Consider the following 22,293-nt stretch of genomic DNA (forward strand, 5'->3'; position numbering starts at 1 on the left):
AAGCATACTATTTTCTCTTTCTTGTGGTTTTTCCCTTTTGTTCTGATTCTTCTTTCACAACATGACTAATGTGGAAATGTTTAATATGATGGTACATGTATAGCCTATATCAGATTGCTTGCCATCTTGGTGAGGGGGAAGGGGAGGAAGGAAGGGAGAAAAAAAATTGGAACTCAAAATCTTATAAAAGTGAATGTTGAAAACTATCTTTACATGTAATTGGAAAAAATAAAATATTATTAAGTGGAAAAAATAAAACCAAAAAAACAGAAGAAAAAAAAGTGATGCCTTTTTGAACTGTCAAAACATAATAGAGCCATAGCTGTATAAAATGTTCTATTATTACAGGTGAAACTATCTTAGCTATAGATAATTGCCTTTCTTTTGTTCTGTTTTTTTTTCTTCTGAATAACTTTTTATGTTGCCTCATAAATGTAAATTAAACTGAAAGAGCTATTATGTTACTAGATGAAGACAAAGATAACTAAGTTAAAGCTTTTTTGGAGTTTACAGTTCAATAAATGGGTGGAGTAAATAAGACAAAATACAATTCAAATTTGAATATAAATCCATAGGTGTCTCAAAGTGCTGTTAGAGATCAAAGAGGGAAAAAATTTTTTTGCTTTCCTTTGGGGTGATTGGAGAAAGCTTCATGGTTAAACATGGTTAAATAGAGATTAGTTGGAGTGAGAGGCATGGTGGTGACAGGGTGAGCAAGAAAAGGCACAGAGGAAAAAGTGTAGGATGAGTTTGGGATCCAGTGATTTATTGGGTTTGTCATTAAAGCTCAGTGCAGGAACATAGAATAAATGAAATATGAAATAACGCTAGAAAGTGGTATGTTGAAATCTGGTGGGGAGGCTTCTAATGTTAGTCTAAAGAGTTTGGGATTTTTGAGATTTGCAATATGGGGAGAATATGTCACTCATTTTTAAGCAGAGGAATAGCATGATCAAAGCTGCACATTAGAAAAATTGCCTGGCAGTACAGAGCCTGAATTGGAGCAGAGAAGGACTGCAGTATGAGAGACAATTAAAAGACTCTTATTATAGTCCAGTTGAGAGGTAACAAAAGTCTAGGATAGGGGTTCTTAACTTTTTCTCTGATATAGACCCCTATGGTAGTCTGCTGAAGCCTATGGACCCTTTCTCAGAATAATGATTTTTAAATGCATAAAATAAAATACTCAAGGTTACAAAGTAAATCAAAGATTAGTGAAATAAAGATGTCATTTTTTTTTCCATCCAAGTTCACTGATCTCCTGAAATTTACCCACACAACCAACTCCTTGTTAGGAACCCTGGAAGGTGATGAGAATAGAAAGGAAGGGGTGGATCCAAGAGATTTTGTGGAGGTAGAATTGACAGAATTTGACAACTGGTTATATGTGACAGGTGAGGGAAAGAACAGTTAAAAAGACTACTGAAAAGTTATGAGTTTAAAACACTGGGAGATTGTCAGTATACTTAACAGAAATGGAGAAGTTAGGATGAGGGGTAGGGCAAAGACAAATTTTGTTTTGAACATTTTGAGTTTCAGGCTTTGGTGTGGGATATTCAGGTAGAAATGTCCAACAAACGGTTGGTGGGGAGTTGTGAGGGGAGTCAGAACTAAAGATAGAGATGTAGGAATTGTTTGCATAGAGGTAATAACTGAAACCAGAGGAGCTTTAGACAAAACAGCTATATTTAGAGAGTGGAAGAGGAAGAAAAGCTAGAGAAGAGAACAGAAGAAATTCAGGAAGGTAAAAGAACCTTAAGATTATGTCACCAAGCTAAGGAAGATGGTATCAAGAAGGAATGGGTAGCCCTCTATTGTTCTGTAGAGAGGTCAAGGTGAAGAAGGACTGAGAAAAGGTAATTAATCAATAATTAGGTGATTCGTGACCTTTGAGAACAATTTCAGTTGAGTGGTGGGGCAAGAGTCAGATTGCAAGAGGTTTCCACAGATCTAAGTGGGAATGATTATACAAATAATCCCCATTTGTGTATTTCTTTTTATTATATAATGACAAGATGCTTGGACTCTTGGTCAGGATTTGTTTATCTTTTTTCTGCAGCTCTGTACCAATATACGCCATAACTATTTTTTCTGAAGTACCAAAGTTCACATTTATAATGCATATTCCATTATTAGTCATGCTTAAGGAGTAATTCCATGATGTATCATCTTTACAGAATAATTGCATTATTGCTGCCAGAAACCTTTAAAATCACAGCAACAACTTTTGTGCAGCCAGCCAGTACTATTTCCAATTAAAAAAAATGTATAGAACTGATTTACTTCCAATCTCATCATTGTCCCCTTCACAGACAAACGCATTATGGTATTTACTACAATTTTGTAATTACCTTTAATGGTTTTTCTGTTAGATTTTTCTAGTTTTATGTTAAATGTATCTTTTTAAAATGGACCTTTCCTGCATCCCTGCAATTACTGAAAGTGATTATTTGATGTTTTACAGAACCAGGCAAAGTCCCTTGCAGAACAAAAGCGATTACCTTTTGCTACTGATAATGACAACACAAATGAAGAATTAGGTAAGATATTCTAGAAGTATCAGTGCTTCATCTACACTGCTCTTATAAGCAGATTCAAAACAATATGGCGGTGTTGTATATTGCAAATACAGGCCTGGGATTTGGATTCTAATCTAGCCGTGTCAGCCTCACAGATCAGTTGGCCTCTCTGAGCCGCAGTTTCTTTATTGTAAAAGGAAGGGGCTGAATCCTGTGTGTAATCTGTAAGGTTATATATTCTTAGTGTCATGATTCTAAGAAAATTGATCGTCATGATGATGGGTATTTTCAGTCTTTCCTTCTCTACTAGTGCCTTCTCTTCTGTTTAAGGAAGTTGGGAGAGTGAGCCTTGGAGGAGGGGCTCCCATCTCTATACAGCTTTCTATATTGTTCCTAGTGGAGCTGGGTTGAAGATTTTTGTCATCCTCGACTGTTTAATCTTATGCCCTTTTACCTTCATAGCGTGTCTTGTCCACCCCTTTTTCCCCATTCACATGTGCTAAAACCACCTTGAATGAGGCTCTTGTCACCTCTGATCTTACACTATTAAAAAGCCTACTAACTGGTCTTCCTGCAAATTGCCGTGTTACTATTTTTGAGGCACATGTTTGAGTCACTCTCCTTCTCAAGTTTCAGTGATTCCTTTTTGCCTCTAGCTTCTTTTGACATTTAAAAGTCTTCACAATCTTTTTTCGAGGCTGTTTTTCCAGATTGATCTTAAGTCCCTACCTTTCTCACAGTTACCACTAGACCTCCACTCTACTCTTTGAATCCACCATATTTTTGATAGGAGACTAACCATATGCCTTGAGATTTACAGCTAAGATCCTTAAACCTTGCCACCTGCTCTACTCCTTTCCCAAGTACTGTCTGTCTGGTCCATCTGCCAGTCATTGAACACAAACCTGAACCCTCTGTTTTGTGTTGCTGCTCTCACCTAGAATATGAGCTCCTTAAGAGTAGAGATTGTCTTGGTTTTCTCTTTGTATCCCCAGCATTTAGCACCTAGTAAGTGCATAAGTGATTTCCAATTCCATTCCTCACCCGTGCTCCGTTTCAGATGAACTCGCCTACTTTGTCTCCATATGTGACATTCCATCTGCTGCCTTCATGCCTTTGCATGAGTGGTGCCCCTGGTTTCTGATCTTTTCCTCTTTCCCTCTAGTCTCCTCTTGGAACCCGTAGAACCTTTCAGAGGCTCGGCTCAAATGCCACCTTCAACAAATCTTTTTGGATCCTCCTAGATGTTAATCCTTCTTCCATTATTTTGCACTTAGTTTGTATATGTGTATTTGTGCACAGTTGTCCCTTGACATGGGGGGGAGGGGAGCAGGACCCCTGCAAATGTAAAAAACCACAAAGTATCATTTTTAATAATTCTGATCATATTTATTTAACACACGAAAGAAGTAAAACGACACACTGCACCATAAAAAAAATTGCACGTTGTACGTGAGAGAGATTAGTACTTCGCATGCTATGCAGTCTTTGAATCCGTAGCTGATATAGCTGCAGCAACTGCTTCACGAATTTCCTTCTCCTAAGAAAAGCATAAGCCACAACCAATGACATGCCTGAGTCAGGATGAGAGACAGAGGAGGGGTTCCCAAAGACAGTGTGTAGACACTAGAACTTTTAACAAAATTTAATTGTTCAGAATAAATTTATGTGTGTATACTTAAGGTAATACATGATAAAATAGATTAGTAATATATGTTATTTATGCACTCATGACATTAAAATTTTTGGGTTTTTTTATATTCACGTATTGTCCATTATTTTCCACAATGTATTGCAAATCTCCAAAAATTCCCATGTAATTATTGATGCCAAGTCTCAAATAACCAAAACTGGGAATCTGAAACCCATGTTGAGGATAACTATATGTATTGTTTCCTCTCGGTAGGATATAAACACCTCATTTGATTTCATATCCTTTGTGCCTAGCGTAGTTACTAGCACCCAGGAGGCAGTTAATTAATAAATACTAGGTGAATTAAATAGAAATGTGATTTTTTTTCCCTCCCAACTGCTTAAAAAGAAAAATCCTGGTATCTGTTACTTGATCTTAATGATTCTGAGGAATTTTTTTTAGCAATTTCCTGAAAATTTGTGAATTTTCATTTTCTTTGCATTTTTGAATGATTTCATCATTCTTATATTATCTTTTTGATATGTCTTCCAGTTCTGTCATCTTTCCTTATAAAGTTTCCAACTCTTTTCCCAAGTAGACTCTTTTTAAAAATTGTTTTCCCGTATCTCCTGCTTGTTCTAACTAAACTATTTATTCCATTCCTTCAAATATTTTAATCACATTTTCTGAATTTTTTTACTTTTGCTATTAATTTTTTTAACGAATCCTGAAACGAATCTTACTGATATTAGAGTCCCCTTCATTTCCTTTAGTATGTTTATTATTTAGTTAGATATGTCGTCGCATCAGGACCATCTCCCTTTTCTAGTCCAATGTTGAAGTTAAGATGTTTTATTTTTTTTTTCCTTCTAGTGATTTCTCTTCAGGATCTTTTAATCTGCTATATTTGCTCATCATCTGGGAAACTTTTTGCTGCTGATTGCTCATTTCTTCATCTTTTCCTTTTCTTTATCCAAGAGGCTTTTTTCTTTTGAGACTCTTCAGTTAATATCCTTTTTCCTCCTTTTTTATTTATTAATCTGTTTATTTAAAGACATTTTTATTTCTTCAGGGGGAGCATTGAGTAACCGGTCTCTCTTTGCCACCTCTGATTTCATTACCTTGCCAGAAATGCTTATATTATGACTTTTCAGAAAACCGTACTGTGGAATCCCAACACTAAAACTAGACTGGATGTAACTTAACTTTTTTGGTTTCTTACCACACTTTGAAGCCCAGTGGATTGAGCAGTGAACTTGGAGTCTGGAAGACCTGAGTTCAAATCCAGCCTCAGACACTTATTAGCTTTGTGACCCTAGACAAGTTATTTAACTCTGTTTGCCTCAGTTTCTTTAACTGAAATGAAGAGGACTCTAATATCAGTAAGATTCCTTTTAGAATTGGTTAGAAAAATTAAATAATGGGAATTCTTATTTTAAAAATTAATAATGGGGATATTAATAGCATCTACCTCTCAAGATTATTGTGAGGGTCAAATGAGATAATATTTATAAAATGCTTAGCCTAGTGCCTGGCACATAGTAAGCACTCTATAAATGCTAGCTATTTATTAGTTATTATTAATATTGTTTTTATCATGGTATTATATTTATCCTGTTAAACATTTTCCTGTTACATTTTAATCAGGTTTTCCTGCCCAGTAGGCTGCATGCTTGACACTTCTAGTTTAGATGTAATCTAAAGTATATGTCCTGAAAATATCCAATTCATTCTGAAAAGCTGCATTTGACTCTAGTACCCACAGAGGGCTACTTCTCCAACTTCTGTATTGATAGACTGGCACAGAAGGACACAACTCACTTTTTACTCTGTGTAATTATTTTGTTGTTGTTGTTCAGTCTTTTTCAGTCACGTCTGAATCTTCGTGACCCCATTTGGGTTTTCCTGCCAAAAATATAGGGGTGGTTTGACATTTCCTTCTCCAGCTCATTTTATAGATGAGGAAACTGAGGCAAACAGAGTTAAGTGACTTGTCCAGGGGCACACAGCTAGTAAGTGTCTGAGGCTAGATTTGAACTCAAAGATGAGTCTTCCTGACTTCAGGCCTGGCACTACACCACATAGCTGCCCTTAATTATCTTATACTTTAATTTTATGTCTTAATATATTTCCATTTTGTTTTGTTTTGTAGCTATTGCTTATGTGTTGATTGGCAGTGGTCTGTATGATGAAGCAATAAGACATTTTTCATCCATGCTCCAGGTAATTTTTCATCTCCTATGTAATATAATTTTAAAATTGATGATCTTAACCAGGTTAAAGATCTTTTCCATGTAGGGCAAAATGTTTTCTATGGAGTGATGTTCAAGGCTCTTTCAGATTTAGGTGGTTGGAGTAATCGTTGATCTTACTGCTTTTCTTCTCTTTTTTCACTGTGAAATTAATTTGTGTTTTATTAATCACAATAGCATCTACATACATTTGAAAAATAGTATATTTATGTGTAAAACATATTACTTAGTCGATAGAAGCTATGTTTGCCAAACCCAAACAATCATTTGTAATAATAATATCTAGTTTACAGGCAGAGAATTATTGAATTAAGATTAAATGATGTGTCTTGACTTGGTACACAGAAATTGATTAGTTTAAGATCCATTTATGGCTTTGTTTCTATGTAATGGCATGATTTCCTCTGGTGGAAATACGTGGACCAGTATTTAGGTTACCAAGTGAATTAAAGCATACGTTAAGAGAGATTATTTACATAAATATAAGGATATAGAAAATAATTTATAATTCAGGTTCTTTGTTTTTTTCTTTTTACCAATTGTTTATGTTCGCTATAGCTACTCACTAACATTTTGTTGATTAATACTCTCTCTTAAGCATTCTTCAATATCTTCCTCAAACAGTGCTCAAAGATTTTGTTTCCGTACCTGTGATTGTTGTGCATGAGCATCAAAGGTATAACCAACTTAAGGGTTTATTAAACAAAAAGTAATTGATGTGACATATATTTATACTCCAGTTTGGAGTATTAGTTTTAAAAGCACCAATTTTAATTTTTTTTAGTTAATTATAGCATTACCATCATCCTCCTGCTTTGGTTCATTTCATTTGAGGATCTTAGAACAAAGTTGTTATGCATCATTATCGTTCATTCATTGGGCTTCGGTGCAGAGTTGGATTAATTTATGAATGGTTTTTTAAATGTACTAGGTTGCTTGCCACTGAAACATTATAAAATTGAAGCCTGTCACATCAAGGGAATTTACCTGCATTGAGCGAGGAAGGGCTCGCTTACGTGGGACAATTACAAGAGCAAACACTAGTTTATTCCTGACAACTATTTGAAACGAGCAATTATAGAAATCAATAACTGTCTAATTTACTCATTATTCAAGAACTCTTTCTCTTGGCAATCTTCCCAGTACATGTGTTTAAGGAGAACAATCTGTTGTGATTTGACAAGCAGAAAAACCACTTATAACCTTGCAGATGTAATGTACCTTATTTACTAGTAGAACAAACTTGATAAAATATGGCACTGACTGGGATTATAACCAATTTGTAATGAGATATATTTCTGCATACAGTTTTCCTTTGGAAATGTGTTCTAGGTTGTAAGTTTAGACTGCTTTCTTTATTGTCACTCCATTATGCTGAATACTCTTGGAATGAATCAGGTGATGGTACAAATAACAGACAATTAAAAACCTATAACTGATTCACAGAAGGAAAATATATACACTGTATTTAAATACATACACTGTGGAAACTGACATTCAGTGAGTGGAAGATGCTTTTCATTTAGCATCTTCCTTGCAGTGAAGTTCCAGAGGTCCATAAAAATATTGTCTCTGCCTTGTTCACTGAACCTATTACTGTAGTGTTCTTCAAATTTAACTCTACATTTGCAAAGTGATTTATAATATTTTTTTTATTAGCATTTCTTCACAGAAATCTTTGTTTTCGTTAAGTGGAAAATGCTGACTAGAAATAAGACACAGTGTTCTAGTCATGAGCTGTGTTATAATCAAGTTGGTTAGAAAGAGGCTGGCAGGGGCTCAAGAAAAGCCTTATGTCCTTTTGTGGTGTCATCTTTGTCCTGAGCCTTGGACATCCAAACTGAGTGAAATTCAATTTCATTAGGTCACTGAGGGATAATTAGTCTCAAGAGGACTGATTGATGCTAGCCAAGTTCACAGGAAACCAAAATATAAACAAAAATGCAATTTTGTTAATTTGCAGTGGATTGTCTGCATTTTTGTCAACTGGGTACATTCTTATTTCACTATTAAGGGCATCCTTTCCGAGTTTCAAGATACCTAGGAAACTTAATTAGTCATGAAAAGTGATTTATTGGTAAGCATGGAATAAGAACCAAACAAGTGGTATAGTTTTGTTGGCTGTTTTGTTCAGGCTGTGGTGGAGCCTAGAAAACTATCCTAACTTCAATATAAAGTTTTGTAAAGTAATCCCTGAGTTGGTGAATGTCCTATCTGGGAACCAAGAAAAGTGTGATACTTAGAAGTTAATAGGAAAGTGATTAGAATTTTGAGTTTGTGTGAGTGTTCTATAGTGACACTTCATTTATTTTGCAGAGGTAGTAACAGGGAATGAACCCAGTGGGTGGGACTTTTCCAGCTAGCTGGCATTTGCCCCTCAAAATGCAAATTGCTTCAAGAATTCTGTGACTTTATTGGGATTCCTGCCATCAATGCTGATCTGATTCCCTCAACAAAGTCCGTAAGAATTCACTGGAGTATTATGGGGTGTTCAGGAGGACTAGCACCTCTGCTATGAGGGCTTCCCAATCCCTTTTCAGGGCCGCTCATCCACCTTTGGTGTCCACCTGCCACCCAGCTCTCTCTCTTGTGGCTCCAAGAATCTGTAGTATGTGCAGTGGCCACACCGTGGTAAAACCATCTCAGCAGATAGGCTAAACTGGGTTAAGGGTAATTGACAGGCCTCAAACCCATTGTTGAGTTAGGAGAATGTATACCCAAACATGTGAAGGCTTCCTCCCAGTGGGATGAGAGTTTGAGAACACTGTTCCAATGGCCATGAAGGTGGCTGAAGCAGGTGTGGAGTATTTATAGCTTGTTAGGACATCAAAGATGCCAAGGTCATCCACTGCATCCTGAGCCATCCACTAGTTGTCTTGACTTTTGTCTTGCCACTAGACTTGGATGTCTAAGGAGGGGAGAGTGAGGCTGATGACTGTGTAGCTCTGCCTCCCTTAAATCCAATTCATATGCAAATTAAGACATCACCCTGTGATGTCATTGGTCCTCTTCTAAAACAAAGGATCAGTATCAACATTAGCCAACCTTGTGCCTCCAAACTGTTTTACCTCCTCGTTGTCAGAATTGGTCCTTATGCATTTGCTTTTCACCCCCATCCAACTGTTTATCAAAGGATCTACTTCTGCAGCTGCTCCCTGGGAGCCATTATTACCAGAGGCCCTGCCACCATCATTCCCAGATGGCTTCACAGAAGTCCTTGCAGCCCTTGCCTGCTGGGCCCTACGTGAACAGACACTGACTCCTCTGATTCCCTTCTCCCTAATACTCCTCAAACAGAAACTGTTTGGAATCTCCTACTTGAACTAACTCAGGTGGTATTAGCCTATTGAAGAAAAACATTAAATTGTATTATAAAGCAGCAATCATCAAAACTGCTTGGTACTGGCTAAGAAATAGTGTGGTGGATCAGTGGAATAGGTTAAATATGCAAGACACAGTAGTCAGTAACTAACTATAGTAATCTATTATTTGATAAACCCAAAGACCCCAGCTTCTGGGATAAGAACCCACTCTTTGGAAAAAAAGCTTCTGGGAAAACTGGAAAAGAGTATGGCAGAAACTAGGCATAGACCAAAATCTTACCCCATATACCAAAATAAAGTCAAAATGGGTTCATGATTTAGATACAAAGGCTGATACTATAAGCAAACTGGGAGAGCAAGGAATAGTTTACCTATCAGATCTATGGAAAACAGAAGAATTTATGACCAAACAAGAGATAGAGAACATTATGAAAAGCAAAATGGATAATTTTGATTACATTAAATTGTAAAGTTTTTGCTCAAACAAAATCAATGCCTAGAAGGAAGGTAGAAAATTGGGAAATAACTTTTACAACCAGTCTCTGATAAGGGCCTCATTTCTAAAATATATAATTAAGTCAAATTTATAAGAATACAAGTCATTCCCCAATTGATAAATGGTCAAAGGGTATGAACAAGCAGTTTTCAGAGGAAGAATCTAAAGCTACCTATAGTCATATGAAAAAAAATGCTCTAAATCGTTATTGATTAGAGAAATGCAAATCAAAAGAACTCTGAGGTACTACATCACACCTGTCAGATTGGCCAACATGACAAAACAGGAAAATGATAAATGTTGGAGAAGATGTGGGAAAATTGGAACACTAATGCATTGTTGGTGGAGTTGTGAAATGATTCAACCATTTTGGAGAACAATTTGGAACTATGCCCAAAGTGCTGTAAAAATGTGCATACCCTTTGACCCAGCAATAGCGCTTCTAGGGCTATGTCCCAAAGAGATCATACAAATGGGAAAAGGACCCACATGTACAAAAATATTCATAGCAGCTCTTTTTGTGGTGGCAAAGAATTGGAAATTGAGAGGATGCCCATCAATTGGGGAATGGCTGACCAAGTTGTGGTATATGAATGTAATGGAATACTATTGTGCTATAAGAAATGATGAACAGGCTGACTTCAGAAAAACCTGGAAAGACTTGTATGGTCTTATGCTGAGTGAAATGAGCAGAACCAAGAGAACGCTGTACACAATAACAGCCATGTTGTGCGATGACTAATATTGATAAACTTTACCCTTCCCAGCAATACAATAATCTAAGACATCTCCAGAAGCCTTGTGATGAAAATGCTATCCACATCCAAAGAAAGAACTATGAAAGTTGAATTGCTATTTTTTTTCTTTTCTGATGAGTTTTGTTTCCTCTTTCTGATGGTTCCTCCTATTGGTTTTAATTTTTGCTTACAACACCACTAATGTGAAAATATGTTTAATAGGAATGTAAATGTATAGCCTATATGAGATTGTGTGCTGTCTTGGGGAGGGTGGTGGGGAGGAAGGGGGAGAAAAAATTTAAACTCAAAAGCATATGGAAGTGATTATTGTTAAATCAAAATAAATTAATAAAATTTTTTAAAAAAAGAAAAAAAAAGAAAAACATTTACCTGAGGCATATTATACCTGCCCTAATTAGTGACTAGTATTTCTTTTATTTGTTAACACCATGCTACATTTTTGCTCTCCTGTCTAGGAGGAGCCAGAGCTCGTTAGTGCAATTTATGGTCGAGGGATAGCCTATGGAAAGAAGGGACTACAGGTGAGTATTTGATAATGGTGGCTTCAGTGGGAATACTTTGTTGGTTTGCATCAACAAGGAATATAATTGGATTTTCCTCAGATATTTGAAGCATAGCCTTCTAAATGCTATAATTTATTTGAATAATTTTTTCATGAAACCTTTCTAAAATATATGGTACAAGAGAGAAAACAAAAAAGCTATGAAAAACAGAAATTTAAAATAGTGGTCCAGAGCCAACTGATGTAAGGGTAAACAGCCTTATACATGAACAGTCTTTGAGGGCATCCTATATTAAAACACAGAAAAATAATTGATTGTCATTTTTTATCCTTAAATCATTAAAGAAAGGCTAAATTATATTTTACATGCTGGATTTAGTCAGATAACTGAGGTGGATGAAATTATGCCATATTAAATCAGCCTGGATCTAGCCCTACAGTTCCTGCTGAAATAAGGTTTGGGCAAAGAAGGGTTAAATAGTTCCTACACTGCTGGTACATCTCAGGGGGCAATGGAGAGTCACCAAGATGTAGACCCCTGCAGCCCACGACACTCTCTAGGGCAGACAAACAAGATTACAATGTAATTGGAAAAGATTTAACAAAATTAATGAAAATACAATGAAACATAAATAACATTATATTTTAAAATAAAGTCAGTATGCAGCCACAAGGATCCTTATGTAGGAATTGGTGGCCCCTACTTCTGTTTGAGTTTGACGCCACTGATAGAGATGGAAGAACTGTGAGTTGAGTCAGAGGACCTGGTTGTGTGCATGTGAGACCCTGTTCGATGCCAGGGATACGAAAAACAGGTTGAAAAAATTTCCCTTTAAGGAGCTTCCAGTCTACTAGAATTTACTTCTCTAGGCCTCAGTTTCTCCATCTGTAAAATGATGGGAGTTGGAGTCAATGACACCTAAAGTTCCTTTGAGTTCCAAATCCACGATTGTATTGGGAACTCAAGAGGATTGAAAACATGTTGGGGAGTAGTCACCATTAACTTCAGTGAGGAACTGCTTTTAATTCTCCTGAGGTTTCCTTAGGCTTCCTTGAACTGTGGGGTGGAAAATATGTTCTTATATTCCATGTATATTATCTTGGATGTTTTTAGTACTCTTCAGAGCTCAAACTGATATTCAGGTATTATTTTATTGCCTCCCTCAGTCCCTCTGAGAGGCTAGGAAGAGAGTGATATGAAACAGTCATAAATGGTGACTATGGAGGCAAGGTGCAGAGCTGGGCTTATCCAGGAGGCACGTTTTGAAGCACTTAGTCTAAAACTTGATGCATAAAAACTTGCTTGTGCCATAAATACTATACTGTAAATTGCTGAAACTTTAAGGTATACGTTTTGGGGAAGGGAATCTAACTTTTAAAAGCTTTTGCTACTTAGAAACTGCTAAGTGTTTGTAAAAATCCAAAACTGTCCAACAGGCTTTTATTAAGCACCTCTTGTGTGCAAGATAAGAGATTGCTGGCCAGCCAAAAATCAAGAAATCTTGGGCTGAAATCCTGCCTCCCGCGAAAGCTGACTATATGACCCTAGACAAATCACTTAATCTCTCAGTGCTCCAGGCAACTCTCTAAGACTATAAATTGCTGAACAGTTGCTGATTTGCATTTTTTGGACATAATTGCTGGTAGCCTTCTCCATTAGACCACAAGCTCCTTGTGAGCTGGACTGTCTATTGCTTTATGTGTGTGTGTGTGTGTGTGTGCGTGTACACACACACATATATATACACATATACATATATACATATACACATACATATATACATATATGTATATACATATATGTGTATATATATACATACATATATATATATATATATACACACACACACATGTATATGTATATATATCTTTGTTTCTTAACGCAGTGCCTGGTACATAGTAGGTATTTAATAAATACTAGTAAGTAGACTGCTAAGAGTTTATTCAGCTGGAATTCCAATGAAATCACATATCCAGATAAAAGCAAACAAACCAGCCAAATAATATACGGTACTGTGCTACATCCTGAATATAAAAGGACAAGATGAAATATAGTCCTTGTCCTCAAGGAAGCTTACATTTCCTTTTTCTTGGCCCTGTCTCAATACAAAGAAAATATTCAGTATAAGATTAGGTTTGTGAAGGAGCATGCTTTTACCCGGAGAGTAAGGAATTGATAGTATCTGAAATAGATGTATTCTAGGAATGCAGAAATGAGCTGCCTCTCCCTTGTCTGCTTAGTAAAACTGCATAGCCTGGCTCAAGATTGATTCTGAAATGTACATGCTTTTTAAGGAGTAGGTAAATTATAGTTATGTGTTTATGGTTTTTTGAAAGTGACTGTCATTTAGTCTGTTTTTCTCCGCTTGCCACAGCAAAGCTGGTGACCTTGATTCAATGAAGACACATTTAGAGAATTTATTTTTAATGATAACCATAGAAATTGAAATAGTAGGTCTCCATCAGAGTTTTTGTTGTTTTTTAAAACAGAAGTTTGGAGGAAAGCATTTTAGGATATTAGATAAATGCTTGAGTCCAGTAAATACTTACATTCATTAATTTTGGGGTATTTGTAATTGCAGTGAGTTAGATTAAAGTGGACTTGATTAAGGCCCCATTAATTCAAAATAGTATTGATGTGGCAGAAAGTAGTGATTAGTTAATATGTAGGAAACTGAGGAATCTAAATACCTGTTAATTAAAAAAGTGTATTTTGGTAAAGGAAATTGAGTATAGCTGTCATTACACATTGATTTCTATCCTACCATTTGTAGCATTACTAAATAATGTTTTTATCAGAAAATCATTTGGAATTGTTTTTGAGCAATGATATATCCTGTATAAAACTGTAATTGCTTTTAAGGACATTAAGAATGCTGAACTTGCTTTGTTTGAACTGAGTCGAGTAATTTCCTTGGAACCAGATCGTCCAGAAGTATTTGAGCAGCGAGCTGAGGTGAGTTCCCTTGATGTTCTCCTTACCCCTCCAGTCATTAGTACATTGATTAGATTTTAGGGTCTCTGATTTTCTCTCCTTTCTTTGATTTTTAAAAATTTTCCTTCCTAGCACTGCGTGTTCTTTTATTGGTAGCTAATGTTTCTAAAGGTACTTATTCTAAGAAGAAAATTTTTCATATTTCTGAACTCATATATAAGGATCACAATAAATGTAAGCAAGAGAGTAACTTTTGCACTGTTATTTTGAGAGTATATGACATCATGTTTTGGTTGTTATTGTGAAAATTTTAAAGGAAAACATAAGGTAGTGTTGATTTTAGGAATGTAATTATTTTATAAACTATGTCATAATCTAGTTAAAAGTAAAAACCACAAAAGCTGTAATAAAATTACATATTTACTTTTGCGAAGATGTGATAGTTTATTAATGTTTCATGTTGTATTTATTTTACTACACATTTTATGTGAGATTTTTATTCTTTCATTTAACAAATATATTTAAGTACTCACTATGTACAGTGTACTTATTATAGGCACTGTGGCCAAAACACAACTTATTTCTGTGTGTGATTTCTAACAAGTCATTTAATTAGGTAGATCTTAGAATATTGTATTGGCAGTTTTCCCATTTGACTTAAATTTTTTTGTGCAGTGCTTGGACAAAGCAAGAGGGAACAATATGTGTTGATACTTTTTTAAACTTTTTTTTAAAAAAAACCTTTTCTTAAATAAAGATTTAGCAAAAAAGGTACCAACAACCCTCAGAAAATCAGATGGCAATTAAATGAAATCTTCCTTTAAGTAAACTATCTGATTACAGTTCAAGTTTTAGTTTTGGATAAGAATCTGAAACAAAAATTGAATCCCATGCTTATTTGTCTTATTATGAATTGGTAATAGAAAGATTGTATTGATTTTCCTGTTTACGTAGTCTCAAAAAAGTACCAAGTACAAGTGGGTGCTTAATATATAATACTCAGTGATTGATTTGGTGCTCTTGTATCCTGGGTACAAAGTATATGCATGTATATATCCCTTTGCCCTTAGTAAAGTGATGTAAAGGACGTGAATACCTTTGACTCTGCTAAAATCTGATAAAATGCAGATTGAGCATTTCCAAAAATGAGACTTAATTGTACAGCAAGTTTTGGTAAAAACTTATATTATCTACTTTTTTAATTTTAATTGTGTTCCTAATTGAAACTTGTTTGCATACAAAACAGATTTTAGTGATCAGAGAAAGCATCTTTTGAATGTATTTTAATAAAAAGGAAAAATAGTTGTACTTCATTTAACATCGTTGAGGAATAAGCATTTATCAATGAATTTTCCAGATGATATGATGCTTACCCTTTCAAGTAGAGGTAGTAGTGGGAAAGAATTTTGAATAAGGAGTAAGAAGCTGTGGTTTCAGATCTTATTTGTGCCACTGACTACCTGTGTGACCTTGGGCAAATGACTTAATCTTTCTGGGCCTCAGTTTCCACATCTGTAACATAGAGACAGGACTAGATGACCTATAAGGAAACTTCCAGGTCTAAATCTGTGATCCTATAGGTTAGTATTTTTTTAAAAATTTAATCATTCTGATGGCAATCTTTCCAAATTGTATTACAGTTCTTAATTGCTTTCTTAAGCAGCATGTGTTTAAACTTAATTTAACCTTTGCTCGATGACCCAGGCCTATCATTTTAAATATCCATTTTATGCTGATAATTAATGATTCCCTAAGGAGATGCTGAGGTACATAGGGCAGTATATCCATATATCAAATGGTCTTCAGATGCTGTGATTTTTGAGTTCTTAATGTCTGTTTTTTAAACTGCATTTCTGTCTGTTTTCTTATTGCTTGCTATCACTGTTCCTGACTCTCAATTTCACCCATCTCAGATTTGCAGTGGACTGAGAAACCTGATAATAAAAACTCCCATTCGTCTAGTGCTTTAGAGTTTACAAAGCACATTCCCTGAAGTAGGGTTTGGAGAAGTTATGTCTTATATTCATATATCTAGTAAATGTCTAAGGCAGACCTCAGACCTAGTTCTCCTGGCTCTGGGTTCAACACTCTTTCCTCTACACCATAATTTTTAGGATTATTTCTGAGAATAAATAGTTGCTGAGAACTCTTACTCTGAGTTAAGTGCTTGGGTTTCATAATACCTATTTTATCCACTCAGCGCCTTTTTTTTTTTTTGCTTACCTATGGGTTCCCAGCTATGTTCTGGAGAGTTGCTATTGCTGCATAAGTGACCTATGGATAATGGAAGCATTACTGCATGCCATATGGTCATCAGCATGTCTTTTCTCTTTAACTTTCAAGATCATAACTTCACCTCCAAGTGATGGTCAAATATGAAAGTATATCCCAAAAGAATGAGGGTTCTTTAGAAAGCTAACCAGTGAAAATAGCATCTACCAAGTTAGACACAAATGAAGGGCTGGAAATTTGCAAGCTGTCATTCAACCCTAGCTATATATAGAACTTGCTACCATGGAGTGTGTATTTAAAGATTGTGGTAAGTGATGAAATGTGTCCAGAAATGTGACTTAGTTTTATGATTCAGAGATGTCACTCAGATGAATCCTCTTAGCTATATTTTAAACAATGTATATCAAGTTCCAATTTTATAGAATTTGAAAGATAAATAACAAGAGAAGAAATATGTGTACATATGAAGAAAAGTAGCATCTATTATGCTTCAGAATGTGAAATACTGTGAAAGCAATTACTGTGTGGTCAATTCACCAGTGTTCTTCATGGGACAAAGAAATACACCACTTTGTTTTCTTTGGCTATTTGAACAAAGTACAAAGAGTTCAACTATGCTAAGTAAAATTGATTTTTAAAACAGAAAGATGAAATTAGTATTGAAAGATTAAAAGTGTTCATCAGTTTTAAAGTGACCTACATCTCTCTCTAGCTTAATGGAATATGTTGGTTTTAGATACTGTCCCCTCTGGGACGAATCAGTGAAGCAGTAAGTGATCTCACTAAAGCTATCCAACTGCAACCATCAGCACGACTCTATCGACACAGGGGGACCTTGCATTTCATATCAGAGGTGAGTTGTTTTTGCTTTGGGACATTTTCCACTATGGTAAGAAAGATTTCGCTTTCCCTTTGCCTCAGAAAACTGTTGTTGATGATAATGATATGGGGGAAGGGGGCAGGTGTAGGTCTGACTGTTTTGCAGCTTTGCATGGAAAGCATTTTTGAAAACATCTTCTTTTTCACAATAATATCCTGTGGGAAAATGCTAAGGGCCTGTATTTTACTTCTTTCTTTGGTGGCCTGTAGTTATTGACTGGTTGGATTAGGGTAAGAAAAATAAGAAGCAGAAGAAGAAAACTTGGTGCAAAAGTTGTATTTTCACTTCTCTTATAGATAGTATTATGGATGCATATCAGCAGCATCAGTATTTAACTTTTAGCTGTGATTCTGAGTCTGGACCAAGTTTTATAATGCAACACTGGCTTCTCCATGAGTATTGTAGTAACAATTTGAACAGTTCCTTGGAGTTTGTAGCAAGAAGATTTGCCCTCCTGGTAGTTGTTGATGGAGCCAAAACAGAGAATTCATGTTGGGGGAAAATGGAAGATAAGAATTGACTAGTGAAATAACCAGTCATGAAAGATACTTTGAATAATCTCAGTTTTATAATTGAGATAAAGAGTAGTCGAGCCTTTGTGAGGGATTTTTCCTTTCCAACATTTCTTAAGAAAATCATAAACATCTTGGTGAATGAAATATAAACTCTGAAGTGAGTGCTAAAACCAGATGCCTATGTTTAGTAACAATGATTTCCTTTCCCTTCTTGCAGGACTATGCAACAGCCCATGAAGACTTTCAGCAGTCTTTAGAACTGAACAAAAATCAACCTATAGCTATGCTGTACAAAGGCTTAACTTTCTTCCACAGAGGCCTTTTAAAGGTAAAAATATTGTAAAACTTTCCTTTGAGTAAAAGACACTCATTTTATTTGAAAAATAAATTGTATTGATATCTTTGGTTTTTACAACGGTCCTTTGCAGGTGGAACCAGAACAGAAGGTTCATGTTGTAGTTCAATATGGGGAGGATTCACACCTCCCCCCACAAATTTAACCCTCCTGTAACAAAGGAAAACAGTTAAGCAAAACCGTGAACATTTGATTGTGTCGTAACAGTGTATGCAACATTGCTCACCTGTAGTCTCCTACTTTGCATCCAGTAGGAGGGAGATGTGTTTAATCATCTGTTCTGCAGAACCAAAATTGGTATTCCAGCAACCTCAGAAGTCAACTTCCTTCGGTGTTCTTGTTAATTATTATTCTAGTTTTTGTCTAAAAATTGTTCCCCTGGTTCAACTTCATTTTGCATCAGTTCGTATAAATCTTACTATATTTCTTGGGGCTCCTAGTAATCATCATTTCTTAGTAGCAAACCATAGTCCATTATGTTTACATGCTACAATTTGTTCAACCATTCCTCAACTACTATGCATACTCCTTGATTTCCAGATTCTTGCTGTCAGAAAAATTGCTACTCTGATTACAGAGTATGGGAATGGGAAACTTTTTTTCTGAAGGACACTAATTCTTTTTATTCTTGTATGAATGTAAATAAATGAGATAGGTCAGTGGCTTCTTTTAAGGTAAAGTGAATTTTAAAATTTTGTTATAACAAGTTTGCTTTAGTTCAGCAGTCAGAAAACTGTATAAAAATCATTCTTAGGTTGCAGGGAGTACAAAAATAGGCACAGGCCCGGATGTGGCCTGCAAGCTGTAGTTTACTGACTGTAATTTAATGCATTGAATCTCACTAATATGTTTCTACTATTTAAAAACAACAACAAAACCCTTTAAAGCCAGTTAAGGGTATTAAATTAAGGGTAATTTTAATATGGAAAGTTTGGTTTCAAATAAAATATATGTTGTATGTGAAGCCCTGGGAAAAAGTCCTACTCTGATTCGTCATTGTGGTATGGGGGTGATCCTTGGGTCTGGAAGAATATGACAGCAAGGCTTAATAAGCTCTGGCCTGATTTACTTTGCTATAAAGACTTCATGCCTGGTCCTGGCAGCAGACTGTGTACTTTCTGAGGATCGTTCTAATGAAGAGTAGAGAAGCACTTTACCAGTAGGCCAGCTAATAGGTAATGAATTCTTTGACCATGACCACCTATTACATAAGGAAATATAAAAGGGCTCTCAGTCCTATGTGCATTCTTGTACTTTGTTAGCACAGTAGGAAAACAAGAGAGGGGGAATGGCAGAAGGTACTAAGAATGATACAATTTTTAAGCAGTTTATAAAAATAATCTTAATTATTCATTCTCAAAATGTAAGATACTTGGGGCAGCTAGCTGGCGCAGTGGATAGAGCACCGGCCCTGGATTCAGGAGGACCTGAGTTCAAATCCGGCCTCGGACACATAACACTTACTAGCTGTGTGACCCTGGGCAAGTCACTTAACCCGATTGCCTAAAATAATAACAACAACAACAACAACAAAATGTAAGATACTTGTCTAATGACCAACAAATTGATACTGCTAGGTGACACAAATCATATCCTCGTTGATCTTATAAACAAAATCAGAAGGTTTATACCTTCTGTAGTTGTAGCTAAATGGAAGAATGTTTCCATAGGCCCTTCTTGGAGTAGCAGCTGAAGGAGTTAACAGAGTTGGGTTTTCTTTTTTGTCCCAAAGCAACAAGAGACATTTCTTGAAACATTTGATTATCTTATGCTTCGCTGCTCATGATAGGTACCTGCAAAAAGACTACTGTGAAGAAGATTGCAGCTCACATTCTAAAATCTGTTGGAAAAAACAAGGACAAATTATATCAGTAACTCCTAAGACCTCTAAATTAATATACTTTAGCACGTAGTGACTTGAGTATAGAAGTGAGCTTAGGGAAAGAGTGAAAAATCTTGGAAACTTGGAATAAGACACTGGAAGCCCAAGGCTCATAAACTTTGTAGAAATCTCACTTTTTTTTTTATCATGAAAACATACCTTTGTTTGCCAAGTCATGAATAACATCATAAAATATGGAACTATCTTAATGGATAGGAAACAACTGGCTACAAATCAAGGATCATAGATGTGTCATCTGTCTAGCCTTCCTACTTCACAGATGAGGACAGTGAGGCCCAGAGGCATTAAATAAATGAACCCAAGTTCACATATGTCATAAATGACAGGAATCGAAACTCTGTTCTCTGATTCCAAATCTAGTGCGCCTCCCACTGCACAGTGACATATGAGTCATTTCTAATTCAGCTGTTCAAACCTTTAAAATCAAAATCAAACCAGAAAAAAGGATAAAAATAAGAATCTTTGTTGGACAATTAAAACTGCTCCAGCTAAGCCTTTTTAAACTATTGACCTCTAGCAAAATGCTACCCACATCCAGAGAAAGAACTATGGAATCTGAATGCAGATCGAAGCACACTATTTTCTCTTTGTGTTTTCTTTCTCATGGTTTTTCCCTTTTGTTCTGATTCTTCTTTCACAACATGACTAATGTGGAAATATGTTTAATATGATTGTACATGTATAGCCTATGTCAGATTGCATGCTGTTTTGGGGAGGGGGAAAAATTTGGAACTCAAAGTCTTATAAAAGTGAATGTTGAAAACTAAAAGTAAATAATCTGAAAAAAACTATTGACATCTAAAAATGGGAAATACGCAAACAATGGAAATTGACACAGACTTTCAACATTGTTTAAGGAAATCTAATCAATGTATAGTAATAACAACTATGGAGCCAAACATTCGTAGAAAATGCATTACTTGGCAAAAACTTGATATCCTTTTCAAAGAAAGAGGTGGAAGCCAAAATTAATACTAATCTGGAATATTCGCTCATTTTTACAGTCTTAGAGAAGAATGGTGGAAGAATTTGGGGATCATTCGTCCAGTCAAATGGATCTATAATCTCTTTGATAGGAACATTTCTTTCAGCAAGGCAAATAGCAACCTCTTCATGCCTGCCCAACCTGTGTGACTCTTGTCTTCCCCTAAAGTAGACACAGGGAATCCAATCAGTATTCTGGAGGCCTTCCTCAGTTTCTCCTAATATCATGAGGATACCAGTAAAGTTTTTGAACTGTCTACTTACTGCACTATGAACATTATCATTTCATAAAAGAGAAGCAGTAAAAGAAAAAGTAATTTTATTGAAAGCTTGGTGAGAGACCTAGTTAAGCCAGATTATCCTAAGAGCATGTAAAGGTCACGCTGGGACAACAAACAAAAAGTAGAAAAGTTCTCAAGATTTCTGTTACAAAGTCTTTTCTCCTTCATTGACAGTGGAGCTCACCACATTTGAACTCTACTATCATGGTCCTTGATTTGTTACATGAATATGCAGAAATGATATTTAAAAAAAAATAAACCAGAGGTGATTAGGTGGTGCAGTGAATAGAGCACCAGCCTTAGAGTCTGGAGGACCTGAGTTGAAATTTCAGTTCAGACACTTGATACTTCTTAGCAGTGTAACCCTGGGCAAGTCACTTAACCCTGATTGCCTCACCAAAAAGCACATATACATATATGTGTGTATGTGTGTGTGTGTGTGTGTGTGTGTGTGTGTGTATGTATATATATGTATATACACACACACATATATACATATATATAATACATATACATATACATATATATTTATATTTATACCAAAGATAGGAAGAGCAGGCAAACCAGGGCCAGGTATACATGGACAAAGGAAATTGGCTTTGAGACCATGAAATTTTAAGCATTGTCACAGTATCAGTTTTCAAGATAACTGAAAAAAAGGTAGAATGTTAAAAGCTTGGAAAAATTACAGATGTTATTATTACTATAGTAAACAGGCAGTTGAA

General features: G+C 35.7%; 1 protein-coding gene across 4 annotated transcripts in view; it reads left to right on the forward strand.

The window, feature by feature from the left end:
- Window positions 1-22,293, forward strand: part of TTC13 (tetratricopeptide repeat domain 13) — a 111,779-nt gene that overhangs the window by 25,442 nt on the left and 64,044 nt on the right. For all 4 annotated transcript variants that reach the window (XM_021000404.2, XM_078156221.1, XM_021000402.2 and 1 more), the window contains exons 3-8: window positions 2,465-2,540; window positions 6,305-6,375; window positions 11,437-11,502; window positions 14,347-14,439; window positions 17,387-17,503; window positions 18,263-18,373. In XM_021000404.2, coding sequence (XP_020856063.1) covers window positions 2,465-2,540; window positions 6,305-6,375; window positions 11,437-11,502; window positions 14,347-14,439; window positions 17,387-17,503; window positions 18,263-18,373 — 534 coding nt within the window. The remainder of the gene's footprint in view (window positions 1-2,464; window positions 2,541-6,304; window positions 6,376-11,436; window positions 11,503-14,346; window positions 14,440-17,386; window positions 17,504-18,262; window positions 18,374-22,293) is intronic.

The sequence above is a fragment of the Phascolarctos cinereus genome, unplaced genomic scaffold (assembly GCF_003287225.1).
Source record: "Phascolarctos cinereus isolate Bilbo 61053 unplaced genomic scaffold, phaCin_HiC Scaffold_5;HRSCAF=322, whole genome shotgun sequence".
NCBI classification, from domain to species: Eukaryota; Metazoa; Chordata; class Mammalia; order Diprotodontia; family Phascolarctidae; genus Phascolarctos; species Phascolarctos cinereus.